At 41.1% G+C, this 15,660-nt stretch overlaps 1 protein-coding gene across 1 annotated transcript in view; it reads left to right on the top strand.

The window, feature by feature from the left end:
• cdadc1 (cytidine and dCMP deaminase domain containing 1) overlaps window positions 1-15,660 on the top strand; it is a 65,952-nt gene that overhangs the window by 36,951 nt on the left and 13,341 nt on the right. Inside the window, exons 7-8 of the mRNA XM_072584551.1 lie at window positions 266-455; window positions 9,699-9,753. Coding sequence (XP_072440652.1) covers window positions 266-455; window positions 9,699-9,753 — 245 coding nt within the window. The remainder of the gene's footprint in view (window positions 1-265; window positions 456-9,698; window positions 9,754-15,660) is intronic.

Below are 15,660 nucleotides of genomic sequence, written 5' to 3'. Positions count from 1 at the left end.
TAAAATATTTCAAAATGTATAAAGCACTTTCCAATTAAAGGTGCCAATTGACATTATCAAGGAAATACAGTTTGAACCACTGTGATTGGCTCCTCTGATCCAGATGCTAAGTTTGAAAGATGTGATGTCATGGTGTGTATAAATGGAATGCACCATAGGAACGCAGGCATGCTGAAAACAACATTGAATGAAAAATCAGGACATCTAATCTGCAGTCTATTGTGCTTTTTCTATTTATCAGATGTTCAATGTGTTTCTTTTGCAGATGTCAAGATATTAAAGATGAGGAAAAAACAATGATTTTTGTTACCAAATGCCCATGTGATGAGTGTGTACCTTTAATAAACAATGCTGGTATCAAGCAGATATACACGGGTGACCTTGATGCTGGCAAAGTGAAGGCAGATATATCCTATCAGAAATTCTCTGGTTTGCAAGGAGTGAGAAAATTTACGGTAAGTAGCGCATTATAAATAATAAAGCACGAAGAATGCAGAATCATAGATCCTCATCCCACAATTACATTTCTTTTAATAAAATATACCCCAAATTTGTATCATCGATAGTCAAAGGTGAGGTGCCAGAAGACTGGAGGTTGGCTAACATGGTGTCACTGTTTAAGAAAGGTGGTAAGGACAAGCCAGGGAACTACAGACCAATGAGCCTGATGTCAGTGTTGGGCAAGTTGTTGGATGGAATCCTGAGGAACAGGATGTACATGTATTTGGAAAGGCAAGGACTGATTAGGGATAGTCAACATGGCTTTATGTGTGGGAAATCATGTCTCACAAACTTGATTTGAGTTTTTTGAAGAAGTAACAAAGAGAATTGATGAGGGCAGAGAGGTAGATGTGATTTAAATGGATTTCAGTAAGGCGTTCGACAAGGTTCCCCATTGGAGACTGGTGAGCAAGGTTAGATCTCATGGAATACAGGGAGAACTCACCACTTGGAGATAGAACTGGCTCAAAGGTAGGAGACAGAGTGTGGTGTTGGAGGGTTTTTCAGACTGGAAGCCTGTGACCAGTGGAGTGCCACAAGGCTCGGTGCTGGGTCCACTACTTTTCATCAATTATATAAATGATTTGGATGTGAGCATAAGAGGTATAGTTAGTAAGTTGCAGATGACATCAAAATTGGAGGTGTAGTGGACAGCAAAGAAGGTTACCTCAAATTACAACAGGATCTTGATCAGATGGGCCAATGGGCTGAAAAGTGGCAGATGGAGTTTAATTTAGATAAATGTGAGGTGATGTATTTTGGGAAAGCAAACCTTAGCAGGACTTATGCAGTTAATGGTAAGGTCCTGGGGCGTGTGGCTGAACAAAGAGACCTTGGAATGCAGGTTCATAGCTCCTTGAAAGTGGAGTCGCAGGTAAATAGGATAGGTATGCTTTCCTTTATTGGTCAGAGTATTGAGTACAAGAGTTGGGAGGTCATGTTGCAGCTGTACAAAACATTGGTTAGGCCACTGTTAGAATATTGTGTGCAGTTCTGGTCTCCTTCCTATCGGAAAGATGTTGTGAAACTCGAAATAGTTCAGAAACGATTTACAAGGATGTTGCCAGGGTTGGAGGATTTGAGCTATAGGGAGAGGCTGAATAGGCTGAGGCAGTTTTCCCTGGAGCATCAGAAGCTGAGGGGTGACCTTATGGAGGTTTATAAAAAATCATGAGGGGCATGAATAGGATAAATAGATAAAGTCTTTTTCCTTTGGGTCGGGGAGTCCAGAACAAGAGGGCATAGGTTTAGGGTGAGAGGGGAAAGATATAAAAGAGACTTAAGGGGCAATGTTTTCACACAGAGGGTGGCACATGTATGGAATGAGCTGCCAGAGGATGTGGTGGAGGCTGGTACAGTTGCAACATTTAAAAGGCATTTGGATGGGTGTATGAATAGGAAGAGATCTCCTTGCAAATTTGTTTCTTAATTTCCCTCTGACTATTAAAAGGTCTATAATACAATCCCAACAAGGTGGTCATCCCTTTCTTATTTCTCAGTTCCACCCAAATAATGTCTCTGGATGTATTTCGAGAATATCCTCCCTCAGTACAGCTGTAATGCTATGCCTTATCAAAAATGCCATTACCCATCCTCTCTTGCCTCCCTTTCTATCCTTACTGTAGCATTTGTCTCCTGGAACATTAAGCTGCCAGTCCTGTCCATCTCTAAGCCATGTTTTTGCAATTGCTATGAAAACCCAGTACGATGTTCCTAACCATGCCCTGAGTTCGCATAGAAATAAATGGGGTTTAATTTACCAGTCCTACCTTGTTCTCTGCCTTGTCCCTGACTGTTTGACTCGCCTTTGTTCTCAACTGTACCAGTCTCAGATTGAAATCTTTCCTCACTATCTCCCTGTGTCCCCCCCCCCCCCCCCCCACCTTACTAGTTTAAATCCTCCTGAGCAGCTCTAGCAAATCTCCCTGCCAGTATATTAGTCCCTTCCAATTTTGGTACAATTCATCCTTTTTGTACAGGTCACATCTACCCCAATGTTCTACAAATCTATACAATGATCCAAAAATGTGAGTCCTTCTCCCATACACCAGTTCCTCAGCCATGCATTCATCTGGTCTTTCTTCCTATTCCTGCCCTCACCAGCTCGTAGCACCGGGAGTAATCCAGATATTACTCCTCTTGAGGATCTCCTTTTTATATTCCTGCCTAATTCTCTGTAATCTCTCACGAGAATCTCCACCTTTTCCCTTCCTATGTCGTTGGTTCCAATATGTACAATGACCTCCTGCTGACCCCTCTCCCCCTTGAGAACATTCTGCACCCTCTCTGAGACATCCTTGATTCTGCTTGCTCAGAAGGAGAGATTGAATCTACTAGCCAACCTCCTCTTAGAATTGATGTTAACTGGTTCAATACGAGCCTCAGTGAGTGAGGGTTATGGATTTATGTCCCACTTGATCTCTATCCCTCTCTTTCTCTCTCTCTCTCACCCACCTGCCCCTCACCGCTCTGTGGGTTTGGGATAAAGCCTTTGACTTTGGCTTAACCCATTCAGAGATTTAGAACCTTGAACCTTGTGTCTGTTAGCAACTTGGAGACTATTTCTAAATACTACTCGGGAAGGGCAAAACTCGGTCTATCCTTGGGAGATGGGGCAGGACAGGTAACTGTGGTGACAGTGAGAAGCCCTTTGGGACCAATGACCAAAGTTCTACAAATTTTAAAATCATTATGGAGAGGGACAAATTTGGGCAAGGCAAATTTCGATGGAATTGGACAGGAGCTTGCAGGGGTTGATTGGTGTAGATTGTTTGCAGGCAAAGGGACTACTGGTAAGTGGGATGCCTTTAAACGTGAGGTAAGTAGAGTTCAAGGCCTTTACGTTCCTGTGAAGGTGAGGGCAAGGTTAGCAAGAAGAGGGAACACTGGATGATGAGATATTGAGGCTTTGATGAGAAAAAAGGAGGAGGCATGGCTTGGGTACAGGCAGCTAGGATCAAGGGAATCCCTCGAGGTATACAGGAATACAGGAATTTACTGAAGAAGGAAATCAGGAGGGAGAAAAGGGGGTACGAGATAGCCTTGGCTGAGAAGATTAGGGTGAATCCAAAGAGGTTCTTTAAGTTTGTTAAAGGAAAAAGAGTAACTAGAGAGAAAATCAGACCCCTCAAGGACCAAAGTGGAGATGGTATGTGTTGAACTGCAGGAGATGGGAGAGGTCCTCAATGAATATTTCTCCTCTGTGTTTATCGTGGGGAAAACATAAAGCTTGGGAACTTGGAAAAGTTAGTGGTCATATCTTGGGGACAGTCCATATCACAGTGGAGGTGGTGTTGGATGTGTTAGAATGTATGAAGGTGAATAAATCTCCTGGTCCTGACCAGATATATCCAAGAACATTGCAAGAGGCTAGAGAAGAAATTGTGGTGGCTCTAGTTGATATTTTTGCATCATTGTTAGCCATGGGTGAGGTTCCAGAAGACTGGAGGGGAGTGAATGTTGTGCCATTATTCAAGAAGGGCTGCAAAGAAAAGCCTGGGAACTGTAGACCAGTAAGCTTAACAACTGTGGTGGGTAAGGTATTTGAGAAGATTCTGAGGGATAAGATATACAATGCATTTGATTAGCAGTAGTCAGCATGGGAGTGGGAGATCATGCCTCATAATGTTGTTAGAGTTCTTTGATGAAGAAACCAGGAAGGTTGATGAGGGTAGATGTAGTCTGTATGGATTTCACTAAGGCCTTTGATAAACTTCCACATGGTAGGCTGATCTGGAAGGTTAGACAGCATAGAATCCAGGGTGAGCAGTCAAATTGGATACAACATTGGTTTGATGGTAGGAAGCAGAGAGTAATAGTGGAAGGATGCTTGTCGGACTGGAGGCCTGTGACTAGTGGAGTGGCTCAGGGATCGGTGCTGGGCTCATTGTTGTTTGTTATCTATATCAATGATTTGGATGAGATTGTACAAGGCATGGTTAGTAAGTTTGCTGATGATACTAAAATAAGCAGTGGACAGTTAGGGAGGTTATCAGAAATTGCAGCAGGACCTTGGTCAGCTGGGGAAGTGGGCTGAGAAATGGCAAATGGAGTTTAATATAGGTAAGTGTGAAGTCTTGCATTTTGGAAAGTCAAATCAAGGGAGGAGTTTCATGGGGAATGATCAGGCTTTTAAGGAGTGTGTTGGAACAGAGAAATCTTGGAGTTCAGGTTCACAGTACTCTGAAAGTGGAGTCACAGGTGGACAGATCAATAAAGAAGACTTTTGGCACACTGGCCTTCATCAATCAGGGCATTGAGTATAGAAGTTGGGAAGTTGCTGAGACTCCACTTGGAGTAATGTGTTCAGTTTTGATCACCTTGTTATAGGAAGGATGTTATTAAACTGGAAGGAGTGCAGAAGAAACTTACAAGGATGTTGCCTGGACTTAATGATCTGCTTTATAGGGAGAGGTTGGACAAGCTAGACTTTCTTCTTTAGAGGCTAGGAGACTGAAGGGGGACCTTTATAGAGATGTATAAGATCATGAGAGACATGGATGGAATGCACTCAGTCTTTTTCCCAGGGTTGTGGAATTGAGGATGAGAGGACATCAGAATAAAGTTAGAGGGGCAAGAATAAAAGTGGACTTGAGGGGCAACTTTTTCTTTATACAGAGGGTGGTATGCAACTGGGATGAGCTGCCAGAGGAAATGGGTGAGGAGGGTACATTAACAAAATTTGGATAAATACATGACTAGGAAAGGATTAGAAAGATCAAGGACAAGTGCAGAGAAATGGGGTGGCGTGGTTGAACATTTTGGTCAGCATGGACCAGTTTGGGCCAGAGGGCCTGTGTCTGGGCTGTAGGTCTCTATGACTCTATGATTAGTCCATTGGATGTCCCACTGTTTGTACTATCTCAGCGCCACACCCCAAGCAGTCTCTGTTGCTGCTGCTGTCGCTGCTCTTAGTCCAAACACTTCAGTCTCAACAAATCTATTGGCACAGCACTCTGCCCTTCCAATCAGAGGCTACTCTGTCTCCCACATTTGCTACCGATAGGTTTACAAAATTAATCAGTACCAAATGCAGGAGAGAAATAATATGTGATTGGAGGGGCATCTTTTTACTGAATTTTCCTGCTCCAGGTATCAATTGATAACAAGCTTGAAAATTGTTGATGATCCCTTTAAATAGCATCAGTCTGAAGGGAGGTATACTTCTTGTTGCTAAACACATTTGCAAGGGCACATTAGCTGGAACACCGTGGTCAAAGTTAGTATCGCCAGTCAAACTCATGATATCATGATAACTCTACGTTACCTGCCTGTGTTCATTATGTCCCTTCCCCAAAATGGTGTCTGGCATAGCTTGCCCCAGAAGCTTCCAAACCAACATCCCTCACACTGAGGAAATGGGTACTATTGAGATTGTTTGCTTTCAGTGAATGGTCCATCTATAGATCCCTTGTAGACTGACTCCAAACTAGGAAACAATGATATGTTGCTTTAATGCACTTTAATCATATTACACAGCCAATTCCATATAGTGATCATGAGAGTACTACTGCAGAAAGATATTGAGCTAGACATCAGGGAGAATGAAAGCTCAGAATTCCATTCTGTTTACAATGATTGATCAAAGAAGTTCAATATCCATTGAACGTTTGGGTGTTGTCTTGCAAGTGTGATGTTAAAATGCCAAAAAGCTTTGATAATTTTAAATTACCTGTTATACCGACAGCACTGTCCACTTATTTTGACTCCATTTAAAGTTGACATCCTGCCTTTGTTGACCACACCATGCAGCGCTGATCCATTTTTATCTTTGCCTTTGCAATTTGCACCTCACTATTTCAATATCGACATGGAATGATAGCCTGATGAGTTGACAAGCAGTCTTTGTACCTGCTCCAGTACCTAGTATTTTGAAATGATGAACATATTTTACATCTTTGGCATTTAATGCTTCAAATAAAAAATAATATACACTTTTCACTGCACTTCTGTACTTGAGTACATGTGAAAATAAAATCTAAATCTAATAAAACACAAAGAAGCCACTGTTTGTTTTCTTTCTCTCACTTTCACAGATGTGCATTGTCACTTTAATCAAAGCAAAATTAACAAGTATATTTAAAATAAATTGGAAATAGTTACATAATATATTTTATACATTTTTTTTCTACTCAACCTGTTCAGAGAAGTTATTACCTCTGGAGCAGGTGAAACTTGAACCCAGCCTCCCAGTCCAGATGTAGTGACACACACCACTGAACAAGACAGCTGTCATATACAGTGGTCTGTCACATCTTGTAGCGGTAATGTCACTGACCTATTATGTTGACAAGGTTTACATTGGACCAAAGGGTAGGACTGTGACCTTCTAAGCCATGAAACCATTTTATTCCTCTTTAGAGCACCAGCTTGATACTGTAACTGTTTTTATCACAACTTTTTGCTTCCTATTTCCTCTTTTCATATCTTTTTCTACTAATCTGTTGTGGTTGTACACTTGCCTTTGTACTTAGAGCATACCATATTTATACTTGGAAATTATGGGTCCATTAATGTCCATTGGGTGATTCTAATCTGGTCCAGCATTTATCTATCAACATTACCAAACGCACATTGTCCATTCATTGATCTCATTGCTAAATGAGATCTTGATGTTTGCCAATTGGCTGCCATTTTTCCTAAGGTGACTACAACAAATGAGGTACTCATTAAAATATAAAGTGCTTTGGAACATTGTGAGGTTGAGAAAGGTGTAGTATGAATATAAATATCTTTCAATAAGTGTGGAAAGTGAGTTGAATATAATGAGCTCCATTATTACACAATATACAGAAGAGAAGCAGGCCATTCATCCCAATTCTTCTTTACTGGTATTTATGCTCAACATGAAGATATAACTAATAGGAGCAAATCTAGGTCATTCAGCCCTTTGAGTCTGCTGTGCCAGTGAATGAGATTGTGGCTGATCTAATTCAACACTATTTTTCTGCACTATTCCTATCTCCCTTGATGTTTTTAACATGTAGAAACCTGTCAATTTCAATCTTGAATTTACTCAACAATTGAGGCTGTACAGGTGTATGGGGCAGACAATTTTGAAAATTCACCATTCTCTGAGCTAAGTCATCCCTCCACACTCAATCCTAAATAGCCTTCTCTGATCTGAATCACGATCAACTCCAGCCAGGATATCTACCTTGTTAATCCCTATAAGAATTTTGTATATTTGAATGAGATCTCCTCCGATTCTTCTCAACTCTGCAGACTATATCTCTTGTCTACTTTATCTTTGCTCATAGAACTGTCCCTCTGTCCCAGGAATTAGTTTACTGAACCTTCATTGCAATCCCTTTATAGCAAGTCGCTCCTTAAATAAAATTGAAATTACACAGTCTGTTGTCAATCTCTATTGTCATTCTATTCATATTTACTTTATGCATTTGTCTAGTTTCCTTTTGAAACCATCCAAACTCAATCACTACTTGTGGTAATGTATTCGTTATTCTCATCACTGCGTGCAAAAAGAAAAGTTGCAACTTAAGCAGTGTTTCCTCAGAGCAGTAATCTCTATTTTCTCATATTTGTAGACTTTCTTTTTGTTATTTTCTTCAATGTTTCTAAGTTCTTTCAACAGTTTGGAGACCAGAACTGTACACAGTATGTGAAGTGCAAATGTGAACAGGCTCCTTTATACATTTTAATAAAACATTTTGAATTGTATATGCCTTGAAATACCCATGCACTCGTACTAGCATTTTAAATTGTTTTGCTGACCTGTGAATCTGATTTTCCTGATTTGTTCACAAGTATCCTCAAACCTCTTCTTTCTGTCACTTCCATAGAATTGTCTTATTGTCTAAGGTGTAGGTGATATATTTTTCCTCTCAAAGTGCATCACCTCACATTTCCCTATGTTAACATTTAATTGCTACTTAACTAATGAGTTGAAAATTTTCTAAAATCTTGTATTATATTGCATTCTTCCTCAGCGTTAACTGTAAACCCCAATTATTATTTATATGTGAGGAAACATAAATATTATTACATTGTTAGTTAAATAGTAGCATGTGCCTGTATAAATGAAATTTTGTTTGAGGGAATACATAATGAAAAACTCCTTGTATTCTTACTGTAGCTTACAACTTGATGGTAGTTTATCTATCAGAATGCAAAACAAATAATCTTGATTCTATTATACTATATGCACCATAACTTATAATGCAAGGAAAGGAGTTTGTTTGCTCAATTCTGTTTGCATGTAAAATACATCTACTCTTCATGTTATGTAGGCCCAATGTTATTACCTAAACTACACTTATATCAGAGAATCACATTGCCAGATTGTTAACATCTTATTTCCCTGTATAGACACCTAACAAAAGAAGAAGATCAACTCAATATGAAATATTCATGTAATACAAATAAGGATATGTTCTATCAGTTCCGTTTTTATTCCAATGGCAAGGCAGATGGGTTTGGTAGTGTGTTTGGTCTGTCTTGCTTCTGAAATAAAACCTTGTAAGGAGCTCCTGTCAATCTGTGTCTGAAACCTTTCTGTCTGAAAATGTTCAAAAGCAAGTTGGGTACCTATTCCTGTGAGTCTAACTCAGTTTTCATGTCTGGCTACAATCTTATTCAGCTGAGATGAGGAACTACCTATGTGTGAGTGAGTAGACCCTTACTACCATTGTAGAAGTCCCTAATGCACCACACTGCTATTGCAACTAATATTTCATGATATTGGGAGTGTAAATATAGCCATAATTCTGAATATTCACCATTAGACTGAAGGCTCAAACATTGAATATGTATATGTATATTTTACAGTGCATAGCATTACTGTAGAACCTGTACAGACATGATTGAGATTCATCCCTGGACTGTGAACTGTATTTAAGCAGATCGATATTACATTAATTTTGCTGTCATTTCTAGAATGTTACACCCCTAACTCCAATTCACACCAGTTTAATTAGGCTTCACCTAATATGGGGCAGCATCATGGATACCCTGAGAGTCTGATGAAAGGGTTAAAACAAATGTAATGATTTAAATGATGTGTTACTAATATTTTTAAATGGGTGAGTTTTAAAAGCAGAAAACCAGTGAGTGATTTTAGCACAATGCATTCTCCAGTCATTTTAGGTGAGATATACAAACAATAATCATCTTTTAGGTAATTATTTAAAATAATTACTCTATTCATATGAAGCCTCCACTTTGATTTTGCTTTACAGTGGCAGGAAGCTCCAACCAACAGTACTATCACATCAAGTGTCTACACTACTCACAGTGAGTATCTGTTCTCTTCTGCAAATCAGTCTTCATATACCGATAAATTGAAAGTATGGGTCTAATGTTGCACTTTACAAAGCCATAAAGAACAAAAATAATAAAAGTTGTGTATTATCTGTACTGTTTTCAAGTTACATTTACATTGCTTCTAATAACTTTGTGTTTAGCGGTTGGTAGCTCAGTTGGCTGAACAGCCAGTTTATAATGCAGAGTGATTCCAACAACATGGGTTCAGTTCCCACAAGTGAGGTTACCATGAAGCTCTTAACCTCTCCCCTTGCCTGAGGTGTGGTGACCATCAGGTTAAACCACCACCAGTCATCTCTTATTAATGAGAGCGCAGCCCTGTGGTCTGGTTAGACTGTGGCAAACTTAAGTTCTTTTCGAGACCATTTTTAATCCATTTATTTCAGGGCCACTAAGCACAGCCTCAGAAAAAAGATCGCTGCACTTTTTGGGGATTTTTGACTTTCAGTGGATGAACCATATCTAGATTCCCTGTAGACCAACTCAAAAACGTAAAACATTTTAATGTGTTTCACACTGAATGGACTGCTATTGATCTCAAAGGCAGCTTGTCACCACATTCTGAAGAGCAAATAGGTGTGGGCAATAAATATTGGCCCCAGTCAACTTTTCATGAATGAATTGTTCAAAAATTAGATATTGCTTCAATCCCATACTTTCATTTGTGGAGAGATCAAAGGCAGAGAGCTGTCTGTGTCAGATAGTTGAACCATCTGTAGTTTAAATGACTCCTGTCACAACTAGGAATTCAACTCCAGTCCCTTGGCTTTTAAAAATCTATGTGATGATTTCCTGAGGGACTATATTAGCAATTTAAGCCCACCCTTTAAGTAATTGGTTATAATTCACAAGTTCTACAGTTTTCTGTCATCAGGACTCTGGAGATCACTCTTTGCAAAGGTGTAACAATCCCAAAAAGGTATTGTTCAACAGCTTAAAATAAGAAAAGATTTTTTTTGGTTTGACATTGGGAAAATAGATGCTCAATGCAACCTGCTGACAAAGATGGTGTTCTCATCTAGCATACTTCCCTGTACATCGCAGAAGCAAAGCATTGACTCTCCAACAGTACTACTTTTCTGCCCCTGTACAGTGACCTCATCTCCTTTCGATACCTTCCCTCCACAACTTCCCACCTGATGATTTCCCCATACCATTTCTACTTTCTTCCCAAAACCACAAACAAGACTGCACTGGCAGACCAATCATGTCAGCCTGTTCTTATCCAGTTGAATTTATTTCTTCCTATCTTGACTGTGTTCTTTTTCTCCCATTGTCCAGTCCCTTCCTACCCGTAATCATAATTTCTTTGATGTCCTACACCATAGAATCATAGAATAGGAGAAAATGCTGGATGTCTTGAAATGTATAAAAGGGGATAAATCCCCAGGACCTGATCAGGTGAACCCTAGAACTCTGTGGGAAGCTAGGGAAGTGATTGCTGGGCCTCTTATTGAGATATTTGTATCATCAAGTTTAACAGGTGAGGTGCCGGAAGACTGAAGGTTGGCTAACATGGTGCCACTGTATAAGAAAGATGTTAAGGACAAGCTAGGGAACTATAGACCGGTGAGCCTGACGTCTGTGATGGGCAAGTTGTTGGAGGGAATCCTGAAGGACAGGATGTACATGTATTTGGAAAGGCAAGGACTGATTAGGGATAGTCAACATGGCTTTTTGCGTGGGAAATCATGTTTCTCAAACTTGATTGATTTTCTTTGAAGAAGTAACAAAGAGGATTGATGAGGGTAAGAGCGGTGGATGTGATCTATATGGACTTCAATAAGGCATTCAGCAAGATTCCCCATGGGAGACTGGTGAGCAAGGTTAGATCTCATGGAATACAGGAAGAACTAGCTACTTGGATGCAAAACTGGCTCAAAGGTAGAAGACAGAGGGTGGTGGTGGAGGGTTGTTTTTCAGACTGGAGACCTGTGACCAAGGATCGGTGCTGGGTCCATTACTTTTTGTCATTTATATAAATGATTTGGATGTGAGCATGAAGTATAGTTCGTAAGTTGCAGATGACACTAAAATTGGAGGTGTCGTGGACAGTGAAGAAGGTTACCTCAGATTACAACAGAATCATGATCAAATGGCTCAATAGGCTGAGAAGTGGCAGATGGAGTTTAATTCAGATAAATGCAAGGTGCTGCATTTTGGGAAAGCAAATCTTAGCAGGATTTATACACTTAATGGTAAGGTCCTAGAGAGTGTTGCTGAACAAACAGACCTTGGAGTGCAGGTTCATAGCTCCTTGAAAGTGGAGCCACAGATAGATAGGATAGTGAAGAAGGTGTTTGGTATGCTTTCCTTTATTGGTCAGAGTATTGAGTACAGGGGTTGGGAGGTCATGTTGCGGCTGTACAGGACATTGGTTAGGCCACTGTTGGAATGTTGTGTGCAATTCGGGTCACCTTCCTATTGGAGGGATGTTGTGAAACGTGAAAAGGGTTCAGAAAGGATTTGCAAGGATGTTGCCAGGGTTGGAGGATTTGAGCAATAGGGAAAGGTTGAATAGGCTGTGACTGTTTTCCCTGGAGGCTGATGCACCTTAGAGGTTTATAAAATCATGAGGGGGAAGGATGGGATAAATAGACAAAGTCTCTTCCCTGGGTGGGGGAGCCCAGAACTGGAGGGCATAGGTTAAGGGTGAGAGGGAAAAGATATAAAAGAGACCGAAGGGGTAACTTTTTCCACACAGAGGGTGGTACGTGTATGGAATGAGCTGCCAGAGGAAGTGGTGGAGGCTAGTATAATTGCAACCATTAAAAGGCATCTATATGAATAGGAAGGGTTTGGAGGGATGTGGGTTGGATGCTAACAAGTCGGACTAGATTGATTTGGGATATCTGGTCGGCATGGACGAGATTTGGACTGAAGGGTCTGTTTCCATGCTGTACATCTCTATGACTCTATGATCCCTATTGTTTTAAGCAGGCCGTTTGGCCATTAAGTCCACACTGACTCTCCAAAGAGCACCCCACTCAAACCCACCCATACCCTATCCTTGTAATGCTGCATTCCCCTTGCCCAATCCACCAGTCTGCACATCCCTGGACACTGAAGGAAACCCACGCAGACACTGGGAGAACATGGACCTCTATCCCCCATCAGTATATCTGAGGGTGCTGTGTTTCTTCCTTTTAAAAGGAAGTTTTAAATAATTGATATCCACTATCACCCTCTTTTGCCTGACAAGGCTCATGCTGCCTTTGAGTAAACACTCCTTTAAAGTGAAGAAGCAACTTACTTATTTACCGTATTTACTGCTCATAATGCAACCTGTCCATACTATGGAGTCCACTTTGCAGAATACTGCTCAGTCCACAAACATGACCCCGACTTTTCAGTCACCTGCCATTTCAATACACCAACCTGTTATCATGCTCACATTTCTGTCCTAGTCTGCTGCAAATGAAATCCAACGCAAACTGGAGGAACAGCGTCTCATATCCCTTTTATTTTGTGGACTTTTGGGCTCAAAAGTTTCAGATCACATTGATATTTTCTAAATAAAAATTGTTTGCTGGAAAAGCTCAGTAGGTCTTAAAATCCCACCAATTTCCCCCAACACTATTTCCCTACAAATACAGATTTCCATTATTTCCTACACTTCTCTTGACCCTGTGTTCTGCAACATTTTGGGACATTGTGTGTCCTCCTTTAATGAAGACAGACCAACTTTGTATTTAAATATTTCTTTGTTCTCCATTACAATTTCCCATTTCTGACTATAAGGGATGCACATTTGTCTTCTCACCTACAAACTGATTACAAATGTGTTTATATGTTCTCTGAAAGCTTACTCGCTCTCTATTTTTCCCTTCTTAGTCGATCCTTTTGTGTTCCTTTTCTGATTTCTAAACGGCCCCAAATCCTTATGTCTGCTGTCTTTTAGGCCAATTTGTATTCCTCTCCCTGGGATACAATACTATTTTAAATTCCCTTTGTACATTGTTGGGCTACCTTTCCCATTTTAGTTTTGTGATCAACGGGGACGAGCAGTTGTTGCAGTTCACCCATGTGCTTTTTAAAATCTTAATTAACTCTTAATTACCTATCCACTGTCAATCTTTAAGGAATGTTTCCCAATTTATCTTGACCAGATCGTGCTTCATACCATCATAATTTCCTTTACTTAGATTCAGGACCCTCATCTCAGAATCAACTCCATCACTCTTAATGAAGAATTCTATCATGTTATGATCAATGTTCCCCAAGTGGTCCTGCACAGCTAGATCGACTATTGTACACAAGGGGTTCCTCTTCCATATGATTACTGATTTGATTTGCAGATTAAAGTGGCCCATCATGACAGGTGGGCCTGTATTGCTTGCTTTTCCAATTATCTGTCTAATGCCTTCTGCAAGGGGGCGGCACAGTGGCACAGTGGTTAGCACTGCTGCCTCACAGCGCCAGGGACCTGGGTTCAATTCCCGCCTCTGGTGACTGACTGTGTGGAGTTTGCACATTCTCCCCGTGTCTGTGTGGGTTTCCTCCGGCTGCTCCGGTTTCCTCCCACATTCCAAAGATGTGCAGGTCAGGTGAACTGGCCATGCTAAATTGCCCGTAGTGTTAGGTAAGGGGTAGATGTAGGGGTATGGGTGGGTTGCGCTTCGGCGGGGCGGTGTGGACTTGTTGGGCCGAAGGGCCTGTATCCACACTGTAAGTAATCTAATCTAATCTAAAAAATTATCACTACAATTTGGAAGTCTACATAAAACCCCCAATATCATTTTTTGCCTCTTGGTGTTTCTAAGCTCTACTAATACTAACTTCATTTCAGTTGAGCTAATATCCTTCCTTACTCTTGTGTTAGTTTCCTCTTTAATCAGCAGTGCTGCCATACATCCTTTTCCTTTTTCCATCCTCTCCCTTTCTTTCAATCTTGTGGTTACTGGAAGGTAGTAATGGCAGCTAGTGGAATGGTATGCTTATCCTGGGAGATCAGGGAGAAGTCAAATATGCCTGACAACCATGTCTGCAGGAAGTGTGTCCATGTGTAGCTCCTCTAGGACCACATGAATCAGTTGGAGCAGCAGATGGACTCACTGAGGAGCATCCAGGAGACAGAATGTTTTATTGATAAGGAGTTTCAGGGATGTGGTCACAGCCAGATAGATGGGTGACCGCCAGCAGGAGCAGGCAGGCAGTACAGGAGTGCCCTCTGGCTCCTCTCCCCTCTAACAAGTTTGCTGCGTTGGATAGTGTAAGGGAACTGGCTTCTTGGGGAAGGCAAGAGCAGCAGCCAGATCAGTGGCACCATGATTAACTCTGTTGTACAGCAGGGAGGGTCAATGTGTAGGTTGGGATAGGGGACTTGATAGTCAGGAGCACAGATAGGCATTTCTGTGGCCACGAGTGAGATTCCATGATGGTGTGTTACCACCCTGGTGCCAGGGTCAAGGATGTCTCTGAGCGTGCACAGGATGTTCTGAAAGGGAGGGTGAAGAACCAGAGATTGTGGTCCAGACCGGGACTAACAACATAGGCAGGAAGAGAGATGAGGGAATTTAGGGAGTTAGATAGAAAGTTGAAAAGCAGGACCTCTCGGGTTATAATTGCTCCCTGTGCCACAGGATAGTTTAATGTGCGGCTAAAAAGCTGGTGTAGGAGGAAGGACTTCAAATATCTGGATCCCTTCCAGGGAACGAGGGACCTGTACAAGAATGGTGGATTGTACCAAAACTGGGGGGATACCAAGATCCAGGGAGGTTTGCTCGTGCCACTCGAATGTTTAAACTCGTGTGCTGGGAGTTGGGAACCAGAGCAGTGATTCAACATGTGGAGTGATTGAGGAAAAGGTAGAGGTTAACTAAGTCTTAAGTCTAATAGGAAGAACAGACAGGACCAGGTCAATAAATAACGTGGGAC

Source organism: Chiloscyllium punctatum, chromosome 15, assembly GCF_047496795.1.
Source record: "Chiloscyllium punctatum isolate Juve2018m chromosome 15, sChiPun1.3, whole genome shotgun sequence".
Taxonomy (NCBI): Eukaryota; Metazoa; Chordata; class Chondrichthyes; order Orectolobiformes; family Hemiscylliidae; genus Chiloscyllium; species Chiloscyllium punctatum.
The sequence above is the reverse complement of the archived record's forward strand: the minus strand, read 5'-3'. Positions and strand labels throughout refer to the sequence as shown.